The 12430-nt window shown below is 37.2% G+C and overlaps 1 protein-coding gene across 1 annotated transcript in view; it reads right to left on the reverse strand.

Moving 5' to 3' along the window:
* The window catches only part of adamts2a (ADAM metallopeptidase with thrombospondin type 1 motif, 2a), a 75275-nt gene extending 64478 nt beyond the window's left edge, over positions 1-10797 (reverse strand). The window contains exons 1-2 of the mRNA XM_077194757.1: positions 10612-10797; positions 7217-7620 (exon numbers count right to left, since the gene is read on the reverse strand). Coding sequence (XP_077050872.1) covers positions 7217-7620; positions 10612-10696 — 489 coding nt within the window. The 5' untranslated portion in view covers positions 10697-10797. The remainder of the gene's footprint in view (positions 1-7216; positions 7621-10611) is intronic.
* Between the last annotated feature and the right edge of the window lie 1633 nt (positions 10798-12430).

Genomic DNA, 12430 nt, shown 5'->3' on the forward strand with positions numbered 1-12430 from the left:
CAGCACACTGAGCAGTGCGCTGGAATCTGCAAACTGTTTATTTATTTCTTTCCCCGCCACTTTATGTTTTGGAGAGCGTTGCTGCTGGAATGTTAATGACATCCTCAAAGCGCTCCGAAAGACTTCCAGGCGACAGGTGCCAGGAGATTTCTGGAGCAACCCCACCTGACTAGTGCTCCCCTTTCATCCTCCGCCACAGTGCAATGACACACACACAAACACTTTTCAAAATGCCCGGTTTCTCATTCGGAGCTTTTTTCAATTCATTTGAGACAGCTCAGAGGTCACTTGAGACTCTCAGCTCTAAGCTTGTGCACCGCTCTCATGGCGCTGCCTAAACCCAGACTGAACAAACCTGACATCAAAAGAGAGTGTTCAGAAGATTAAAGGCTATCGGTTGGATCTTGAATAAGAGTAATGTACACTCAGTTTCATCAAAGGTGGAGAGAAAGGATTGTATAGGCACAGAGGATGACTGCTGGTGTCCACTTCAAGAAATGCACACAAGTAACACTAAATACAATGAGTAGAGGCATGCAAACATACATATTTTCGAGTCAGTGTTAATAAGACCAGATGCAATAGAAAGCAACAATAAACTCCATGAAGAGTCCATGAATAAGGTTAATTGTTTTTTATGGTGTAAAAAACAATAGTAATATAAAAACATTGACTTACAGACATTCATTAAAATTTAATAAATTGAGGTTTAAAGAAATATATTTTAAAAAGTTCAAATTGAGGGTGCTTACTTGGAGTGTGAGTTCACTAATGAGCTTTGTTATGGGTGTTTAATTTAATGGGAACAGAGTCTTTTCTGATTAGAGGATTTAAGGCACTTTTCTTTATCAGAAATTCAGCTATTACACACAGTTTGCAATATATCATTACTTAATATCAGAGCTAATGGTGGGTCAGTTTTAAAAGATTTCCATGTATTTTTTTTTAAGGAACAATTTCCCTATGGAGAAAGTCGATGGGATTTTGACCTCCTCAACCCGACTGTTGCGCTGTATTAGGCTGGTTTCTTTGGAAGCATTTCCATTATACAAGATCTTGCATTCAACATCAGCTAGACAGAGCACAAGGCCAAACAAAATGGCCAAAGACTTCAGTGTGATTGTGAACTCTATCACTGTAGCAGCAGTGTTTTAACAGATATGAATTTTAAGAAACCACTTCCTAAAGAGAATTTCCCATACAAACCATTCAACACACTGTACAAATGTTTGTTACATTCTATGTTATTTGGTTATGTTATTTTATTGTTTGTTGCATTCTTTTAATGTCACGAGTGTTACCCTAATAATGGTATTTTGTCTTTGTGCCTATGAGCCCCATCTATACTCTCTGTTTTATGGACCGGCTACTTATGATGAACTCAGAGTCATCATGTAAGGCCTTTTACCACCTGTATTATTATGGTGGTTTTCAGTACTGTAAGGTAAAAAGCAGATTTATATAATTTAATGAAATAGTGATGAAATATACATTATAAACAGACACCAATATGTCATTCCATAATACCGGAAACATTGTCACAGTATTTTCTACAGTGAATTCATATAACCACAGCAGTCAGGTTTTTTTTACAGTGCAGGACAAAATCCAATTAATACTCCATGCTTAAAAATAATAAAAATATGATAAGAAATCTAGGTTATACTAGTTGACCTCATTAGTCAGTTGTTGGATGACTAGTCAACTATCAAGGGCTATTGCTAGCAAAGAGTAACACAAACATTTACGCATGTGTGGGTGAGCCAAACAAGCAGCAATCGGACTAATGAGAAAATGGATGCTTGTATACATAAATGGGGCTTTTCATTTCCATTCAGTTTTCCAGATGTTTCTGTATTCCCCGATTATGTTGGACTTATGATGTCAAAATTACAAAAGAATGAAACAAACCATCTCATATCTCAGGAGTAGAATACATTTAGATGACACTTCATGAGGCTTCCCCTCACTAGGACTGCGGACTCCAAAAGGTGCAGAGTGTAATTTCAGAGCCGAACGCATCTCCGAATGAAACCACAAAAATAATTATTGTTACCAACAGGTTTTCCAGAACACTCTTCGTACTCCATTGGTCAACCACATAGATATTCCGCCCCCAAACTCACACTATTTGCTGAGTAGATTGTTTCGAACAAACAATGTTTTGAAAGCAACACAGTCACAGTGGAAACACTTTTCAGTGGAAATCAACCCTCGAATGCCTTGCGTATAACACACTAATACAGGATAAGAGAATGAATATTAAAATGACATGCTTCACCTTTAAATACACACCTTACTTATGCACAAGCCCAAATAATCCCCTTGTATATATTGCTAAGCCTCATTGAGTAGGAGTATCCTGCTAATTTCAGACTTCCTGTTACAAACTAGCTTTAGTTGCAGCAACAGCTTGTGCCCCTGCTGGAGAACTAAGGCACAAGCTCACGGTGCACCTCCCACTCACTTCACACTTAGCAGGGGTTCAAACCTCACAGCGCGCAACTGCCCCAGTGATCTCCACGACAGGCTCTGCACCAATGAGCTCTCCATCCTCTGCTCTAGAAAGAACTTGAGCGTGTCAGTGAGGACACAATGAGACTTATTCAAGGCTCTCCTTGTTTAGATTAGTTACAAACAGGAAGTGGGTTTAAAAGGATAGTTCACCAAAAATAAAAAATAAAAATTCTGTCATCGTTTACTCTATTTATCATGCCGTTCTAAACCCATATGACTTTGGTTAATCTTTGAAACACAAATTAATGGGGTGGTTGATTATGATTTCACTTCTCTAACTTTAGTTAGTGTGTAATGTTGCTGTTTGAGCATAAACAACATCTGCAAAGTTACGACGCTCAAGTTCAAAGCAAAGGGAGATATTTTCTTTTAAAGAAATTGCTTTTTAAGTACTACAGCAAACGGCTGGTATGGACTACACCACATTCCTCCCAGGCTAGTGACATCACCAACCCCGATATTTACATAAACCCCACCCCCCGGAAAACGATTTATAGATTATCAAGACAGAATATGCTAATCAATGACTAGAAGATAACTACACATAAGCTACATAAATTCATCAACTAAACGTTCAGGAATGTTGTCTACATGTTGTCACTTCTTCTTGAGTCTCTCCATCATTGTCTGACTCCGATTTGAACATAAAAGGCTAAAAGTTTTTGAAATTGTCAGTGCATGTCTGTGTGAGCTAATTGAAGCTGCTAAGGACAAGAGCTCTTGTAGCTCCACCCCTGTGCTGGGAGCAGCAGCTGATTAGCATTTAAAGGGACAGACACAAAGCGAGGCGTTTTTTCTCACTCTCAAAAAGTGACAACTTTAACATGCTATATAAAAATATATGTGCTGTATTTTGAGCTAAAACTTCACATACACACTCTGGACATCAGAGATTTATTTTACATCTTGTGAAAAGGCCATTATACCACCCCTTTAATATATTTTCAATGAAACCTGAGAAATTTTTCATTGAAACCTCAGCGAAAACAACCAACCCTGTGACGTCACGCGCTGTGGAATTGCAAGATGGTGGCGCCCTTGCTCCAAAAGCTATAACAAAACATCCCTTTTTCTTTAAAATTCTTACATTAATCGTGTTTGTTACACTTATAGTGATTTCCACTATAAGTGTTTTGCTCATTGGCAGAAGGGGCATGGCCAGAGGAAGAGATCACTTCTGATCCTAGAAAAACTTCCGGCAGTTTAGTTGCAACTCTAAACAAACACACCTGACAGTCTCGCTTGAAAATTGCAGGCAGGTGTTACAGTTGCTAAGACTAAACTCAGCAGGAATGTAGATTTCCAAGAGAAAGATGGAGCCCTCCTGAAAATAGGAATAGTTTAGTGTGCTAGGGCCAATTTCTTTTTAAATTGCAAAGGTGTGAAAAATGTATCATGTTTCTCTATTAATGTGATGTTGAGAGTGACATGCAATTTTTCCACAAATATTGTAATATTATTCCATTGTCATGAGGACAAAAATATATTTTTTAAATAGAAAATTATGCAAAACAGTTTCATGGCTGGTAAGAAAATATTTTTTAAAAATTGTCACATTTTAAGTTACTTTTGCACACTTCAAAAAACAACCCCCTAGGTCAAATTGTTGTACCCAAGCACAAAAGTAAGGTCACCCTTTGCTCTTCTACCACAATTATAAAAGAAAAGAGAATTTGGACGCATATCCATATAATTGATTATCTGTTGGTTAAGAAATGTCCGTGTCCCTTAATCTCCATAAAATCCATTCTAGCCCCTGGAATTACATAATTCTGTTCTTCCACAAACTCCTATTATGTAAGAATTAGGCGTGTGTGTTTGTACGTGCGCATGTGGGGGGTTCAGACATTAAATATGCATGGAACTATGCAGTCTGCATCAAAAGCAGTTAGGTTGTGACTTGTGAGGTCACATGCTTTGAATGTGTCATTGAGTGTAATCTTGTACAACAAAGATTTTGCTGTTCAATCTGAGGACTAGAATTCACTAAAATAGATTGGAGCCTAGTGATAGCGTAATTTAGTTGCACGTATTTACTGTCTGCATGGATTTAACACTTGATTTGATACAATCACACAATTTGCACGATGCATGTTCCCCATCCTGCAGCTCGGTTGTGGAGGATACAACACACTTCCGCAATCTGACATAGTTTACTGGGACTGTGCATCATTTTCCACTGCGATCCAGATACCAGAACTAACTCTTTTAACTGATAAAAATGTGATTGTACCACTACACCTGTTTATATTGGTCTTTTCCATTAGTTGACCGTCATTTGATGAATTACTGATGCCCTGATCGATTGAAAATGAATATAAACCAAGCTTATTTCAATAAAATTCTGTTTAGCGCTTACATTTCTCTGACAATAACAGCACAACGTTAACAGCACCCAGCAAATAGTGCTTCGTTTAGTGTATAGAAAGTTTTTGTGATGAAATACTGCATGCACTGCGAAACTTTGTAGTCAATACGCCCCTGAATGTGCAAAAAAAAGTGTCTAAGAATAACACAATTACCGGTTAAAAAGCGGATCTGCTGAATTAGACTGCATTTAGCTAAAGGGTAGGGAAGTTCTCCCCAAATGCAACATTAAATTCCTTTTACTCTTTTATGAGGAATCTAAAAAGGTGACTGTTTCCCCTTAAGATTCCGTCTCCGGAGTAACAACCCAGTGGGTCAAATGGAATAATCCAGAAATCCACTCTACATCGACTAAAAGCCAAGCCCTGCTCTCCTGTGGTGCTGTACGTGTCTGCGAGTTCACTGCAGGGCTACTGTTCCCCCGCCTCTCAGCCTGAATTGATGGAGGAGCAGGGGCTTGTACTTGTGAGGTCACTCCAGAGTGTTTTCCGATGCTGCCCAAACATGCACTAAACTCCACGTGCTCCAGACCAGGCGCAGAAATATAACACCCTCCGCGTGAGGAACGTACAGACAGTGGAGGGCTAGTGTATCAATCACTGAAAGCAACAGAAAGTAGCTGCTCCCTCTTTTCTGAAAACCAGTCTCCATCCAATCTATCATCTTTTTGGTCATTTCAGGATTTCCACAAAATCCTTAAAGTGTTGGTTCACCCAAAAATGAGGGAGAGCAAATGATAACTCTCATGTTGTTCCAAACCAGTAACCTTCTTCTGTGGAACACGATATAAACTCTTTTGAATAACTGTTTTTGTCTATACTAAATCAACACTGTTCATTTTTCAACACTGTCTTTGTGTTCTCATCTCTTTTTGACTTCTAGATTAAAAATTGCACACAAAAGACTGAATGGCCCAACACTTCCCTTAGCCTTGGGGTAGTAACCCATTGTGAAGTCTAAACTAGACAAATGTGGTGCTTGTCAGCAAATCAGAACATGGCCAATGGGACACAATAATCACCAATGTGGATGTAAATCCATTTAGGACAGTCGTTTTGTGTTTTTAAAAGCGAGGCACGCATGTTAGCCTTTAAGAACCCAAGCTGAACTGCGCTTGAATAAAGAATCACTTCTTCTTTACCACATCCAAACCACCAAAGCGTATGGTAATTCCTTCCAATTTCATCCAAGATATAAACACATGAATAATATCTATGTCGATCTCTAATTCATGGACAACAGCCAAGGACGAATAGCTTTTCAAGGGCGATTTGTGAGGTGGAAAATGGTAGCAAATACTTGATGCCCTCTGTAAAGATATATATATATATATATATATATATATATATATATATATATATATATATATATATATATATATATATATATATATATATATATATAAAGACAATGTACAGCAAACTCTTGTGATGTCAATGAGCTGCGAAAGGCAGCCTTTTTTCAGTAGGATTAACCATGCCAGTCAGCGCTCAGGCACGCACAGAAACCCGGCAGGAAGGACCTCTGGCGGACATCCAATAGCAAATCGCTAAATAGCCTCCTCAACTAATAACAACGGTTAAGACAGTATACAACCGATCTGAATCATTACCTTTGCAGCCCTCACTGAAAAGCACTGTGCTCTATTTGAACAAGAGCAAATGCCATACAATTTATTGTTAATGAAAATATTTTTTTCTAGTTTAAAACACGTGGCAAGCCTTAGAAATTGATTTTGATAAACTACGTCATTTGCAATAAAACAAAAAATGACTCTAAAAATGTCATGTCGTGCAATCAAGTAGAAAAAACAAAAACATTAATTGTTCTTTTAAGACGACCTCAATGATTCATAAAATAATTCACAATATGTCCCTTATGCTCACCAAGCCTGGATTTATTCGATTAAAAATGATAGCCATTACTCCAGTCTTCATCGACACATGATTCCTCAGAAATCATTCTAGTATGCTGATTTGGTGCTCAAAATTGAAATGTTTGGGGTAAGTAAGATCAAAAAAAGGTTGTATTCACTAAATTTATTAAATAGGAAAGACATTTAGAATGTTAAAAAATATTTCTATTTTTTAATTCATCATATAATCCTGGGGTGGGGGATTACGGTTTCTACAAAAATATTAAGCAGCACAACTGTTTTTAACAAGTTTTTAAATAATAATAAGAAATGCTTCTTGAACAGCAAATCTGCATATTAGAATGATTTCTGAAGAATAGAAAGAATACATTTTTTTTTAAAGTGGGCATCATGTCATTACCCTACTAGATGAACATCATGCAGTAAATGCTTTATATGATAGAGCAAAGAACTTACCAGGCCATCGCAGTTGCTGACAGCCACTGATGTATCCTGCATATTGGTCACATAACCCACATATAAACAGTCACTGGGCAACAAGGGCTCAGAGTGCGTTTGGTTATCGTCCTCAAGCCACTCCACCTTTGCTCCTGGGGCCACAAGCCTGTTATTTAGCCTGAGGTGAAGGTGAAACTCCTGTCCAAAAACAGTAACGTTATAAAAGAGTGTCTCCTTGTGCCTCAGGTGGTCCTGCTCCTCATTGGTCTCTCCATGCTGGTTGGCCTGCCTCCTCTTGCGCCGGTGGGACCCCTGCCCACTCAACCGGCTGGCAGAGATGGCGTTAGAGAGGAAGCGCCCGTCTGCATCCACACTCACCGGCCTCACTAGCCCGTACTCCCTCAGGACATGCGGCAGGGAATCTGTCAGGGGCACGCACACAGGTACAAACATTCAAATGTGCACGCAAACACAAAGTCAATAGATTTCACAGCAGAAGCTTAACAACAGTGAAAACTCGAACAATCTCGAAATAAGCTGCAATACTTACACAGCTATCCAAACACATGGCAATTGTGTAGCCTATTTATAATAACATCTTAAAGTTTCAGGTGTAAATATTTTTAACCCTCTGGTGCTCTTCGCGTGTCGGTCATTTTTTTTATTTCAATGAAATTAATGTACTATATTTTAGTTTGATAATGTTTTTTTATTTAATATTTTGTATTTTTAGGAGATTTTATGGTACTAAATTATGAGCCATCCAGAAACGTGCGCTCTGGAAGCGAACGTCGTCTTGTGGTACCATCTCAAAGAGGCACAAAATCTCTTTCTCGGACTTTACCATGACTGTTCCCTGCTGGTGGAATGATCTGCCTAACTCAACCAGAGCTGCTCAGTCAGTAGCCTCTTTCAAGAAACGCACTTGATCCAGTAATACTAACACTTTCTCTTCAATCCTATTTTTTATTATTTAAAAAAATAAAAAACATATACTGCGTTAGATTAAACTGAAAAGGGTCATAGCACTTGCATATTGTTGTCTGACTGTTAGTTTAACTGCTTCTATTGTTCTCATTTGTAAGTCGCTTTGGATAAAAGCATCTGCTAAATGAATAAATGTAAATGTAAATTATATTTATGCTGCATTTATAATACATTTATTCACTTTTTGAGCATAGACCTGAAAATTTTATTTCCAACTTAAACTGTCGTAAATCTTGAATGCTTTAGAGCACAGACTTAAGTTTGATATATTTTCAAAGATGTTTCAAAAAGTGAACTTAAAAAAAGTTACAGAATTTTACATTTATTGTTATGAAAAATTTCAAATTTTTATATGAAATATATATTTTCAAAAACATGTTTTTCTCTAAAACTGTGAGAAAATCAAAGCCATAAATCTAAACAAGTTGTATTCAAAAATTGAGTCTGATATCTCAAAAAATTAGCTTTCAGTAAGATTCTATTTGGACCAAATGTTTGGACCGCAGTACCAAATGTTTTCACTAGGTGAAATTCGTCTCCCATTCATTTCCAATGCGGACATTTTTGACCGCGAGGAGCACAAGTGTGATTATTTTTTTCAGGACCATTTAACCTGTTCGAATCATGTCCATGATTTTTTTGTGTGCACAAAGCAAGTGGCAAAAACTTTACCAAGTTTTGTACTATTCCGATGAAGAAGAAAAATCTAAAAAAATAACATATTTTTTTCGGTCAAACCAGAGGGTAAGTAACAATAAAAAAAACTATGGAAACATCTTGCATTGAGGACAGTTGGTAAGTTGCGTCACCTTTTGCTCAACTTGTGCTCTAAGCAAGGAGAAATGAGAAATTCCATCACATATCGCAGATTGTGATCAATTCCAAGTGCAACATGTTCCAAGTGCAACATTTTCCAAGTGCAACATGTTCCGGGATCAACATCTTTGTTGATCCTGGAACAACATTCCATTCAACCAATCAGATTTGGGGGACAAGTTTACAGTTTATGTCAAGTTTAAGCTAACAACCAGGGTTAGGTGATTCTACATCAGTGTTATTCACATATAATTTCCCTCTAATATTAGGGATAACTTATGTGTAAGTTTAGATTTAGGGGTGGAGATATATTTATGATGAAATTTTTGGACAGTAACCTAATGTTGTTCCAGGATCAACAAAATATGTTGCCCCTTGTTAAGCAGTAAGCTGTCATATCAACATGGTTGAATAAATGCCTGATCAATTCGGATATGAATTAAAAGTATGAACATTAGTTATCTGAACAAGGATAATAATAATAACAACACATTACTTGGATTGCAGAGTGGTATTTTGCTGCACATTATTCTAAGACAACCATAAATCAGTCATGAGAAGATTTAAAAAGCTTAAAACCCCTTTTTTTATTTGATGGACTCACTCAGATTATTTAAAGTAATTTAGTCCTCACTAAAGGAATTTCAAAGAGAAATTTTAGTATTCCTAAATTCAGATCACTAGTTCCGTCGGTGGCACAGCTTATACCCGAAAGCATCTGACACAGATGAATGGGGAAAGAAGGTAAATTTGCAATTCTCCAAAATGCATATTTTTTTTAGAGCTGCATAGATTTTCTTTGACAGTACAGCTGTCATGAAATTAATTCAGACATGCAAAAAAAAGAAGCTTTTTAGCATAAAAAATAGGCTACTCATCACTTTTCTAATGTGCAGCTGAAAACTAATAGGCCTACCTATCTGACAAAAACTGTTGCTTTTTTAGAATAAGGGGTATACAAATCTTACCCCATTGTCCCTTACAATGTGTCATGCATTCCTTTCATGGTGATGAGAGAGGCAGCAACACATTTGGCTGCTCTGTTTATGCATAAATGCCTAGTGTCCTTCACTTCACCAGGAAAGACCAGCTTACAGCAAAGCAAACAGTACAATATGATTTGGCAATATCTAATTTGACAGTAAAGTAATGGTTCTTCTGTCTAATTCACTCTTCTGTATACTCATCTTGACAGTAATGTCGGCATTTTGCGACAGTTATTTCAAGCAGAAGACACTAGATCCATCAGCTGTTTTACATTATTGACAGGTCGCATGGATTTTTGCGCTTCCTTTCAGTTTCACGATCAACGCGTTAATCGTAAATATGTTATAATAAGATGCATTTTATTATAACGTTCTTTTTACTCAAACAAAAGTTATAGATCTTTCAATTTAGAAGCCATAAAAAGTTCCGGATCTACTCAAATTCAAGGAAACCGTCGCTGACAGCAAAATTCTTCTTAATTCTTCTTTCGTTTAGATAAAGGAAGCCTACAAGTTGCTGAAACATGAGTTGCTGCTTCATACAGCTGGACAACCGATCGGATCCGTATCTCCTGCATAAAGTAAGCGTGATCAGTAATGGCAAATAAAAACCTTTCCACGTACCTATACTGTTGGCGATGTAAAGAGTATCTGTGTGCTGAAAGTGAAGGAAAATAATGAAGAATGCACATCCAGGAGTAACATCCATGGCAGGTCCGTGGAGAGGGGAGAGCGCACGGGAGAAAGGCGGACTTTGAGATCTCAGATAAGCGATCCAGCAGCGAACGCTACCCCCTCCCCTTTCGGACTGACTGCAAAGTGCACCGGGGAAGATAGGCTCTCATTCTCACCCTCCCTTTCCAGCCCCCTCTCCTCCTCCACAGTCCACGGTGTCCGTAAATGCAGATCCTCTCCTGACAAACAGAAGACCACCAGTCTGATCGTTCTTCTCATCAACGTTGACGGGGAACATCAGTTTTATCATTCTTGTAAAGCACTCGGGTGGTAAACATGAACAAATTGTGATACACTTCGTCAGAAGTTTTTTTGTTTTGTTTATAAAGTTCATTAAGCTCAGTAGACGGCATTCAATAATCATTTAGGCTAGTGGACAGTATAGATATAATGTGAAGAATATGAGGGTAGCCTATATATGAAAGAAATCAAAATAAACAGGAGGACTATTGTATTATTTGGGTATTAGCAACTAAAGTTGCTAAAGTTTTACACAAAAAATAAATCATTGTTCACTCACATGAGAGGCCAATAATAGCAAAAAAATGTTTTAGTCTACATGGAGCGGGTCGCCCCCTTATGGGCTCCGCCATGCTCTCATCACATGACCTGCCATGTACCCGACAGAAAATAATACTCAAATAATACTACTACTACTAACTACTCATACTACTACAAATAATAATAATAATTATTATTATTTCATAGTATTTATTATTATTGTTACTATTATTTATATATTGTTTTCCTACAAACTATATGCATAAAGATAGAATAGCCTACATCTAAACAAACCAAGCAAACAAAAATCCATTAACGGTGACTATTCTGAGCTGTAACAAGAAAGTCATCTCAAATTTATTTGTATTGCATTTTCCACAATACACATTGTTTCAAAGCAGCTTTACTGAAAATCATATCCTAATATCTTCATGACTTAGAGTCGTATTTAGCAGATTAGAGCTGGGCAATAATGTAGTTTACATTTTCTGACGATACAAGCAATCAAGCCGTTGAGATATGTTATACACAGTATAATCGCCCTACGCAAACATGTATGCGAATGAAGATGGACACATTTTTGGACTTATATATATAACTTTACATAAAAGGATGATTTAGCTACATTTTGCAACACATTAAAAGTCAAGCAGTTGAAAATTTCTAGCCTATATCGATATAATGTATCAAACTTTATAGAGATGCGATACAGTAAAGACAGCGGACAGGGGAAAAACAGCGTACACTGAAAAAATGTGTTAAATATCTGTAGGAGACACTAAGAACTAAGAAATGATCAATATAAGACACTAAGAAATTATCAGACACTAAGAAATTATCAATATAAGTTTTTTTGCTCATCTAATGTTGTACGACATCTACTGGCAGGACAACTGTGGAAACTAACCAGCCAAACCCCTTTACTTGTTTAGCATTTTAGAAGGAAAAATAAATGATTAAGATGCCCATTTCCAATTAAGACATTTCAGAATGAGAAGGTGAGTACTTTTGATTGGCATTTGAAAAGGAAACAGGATTACGTTCATGCAAAAGCTATTTACTGCATGATGCTCTTTTTGTGGTTGAATTTTTGGATGGTGTCTTGTAGAAATCATTACTAATTTTCCCATTCATACTTCTTATAACTAAAAATGAGTATGTCTGTCCTAGTATTTTTAATATCATACGTTATACAGGACCACAGCAG

This window comes from Siphateles boraxobius, unplaced genomic scaffold (genome assembly GCF_051911475.1).
Source record: "Siphateles boraxobius isolate OS27281-9 unplaced genomic scaffold, OSU_SipBor_1 11, whole genome shotgun sequence".
NCBI classification, from domain to species: Eukaryota; Metazoa; Chordata; class Actinopteri; order Cypriniformes; family Leuciscidae; genus Siphateles; species Siphateles boraxobius.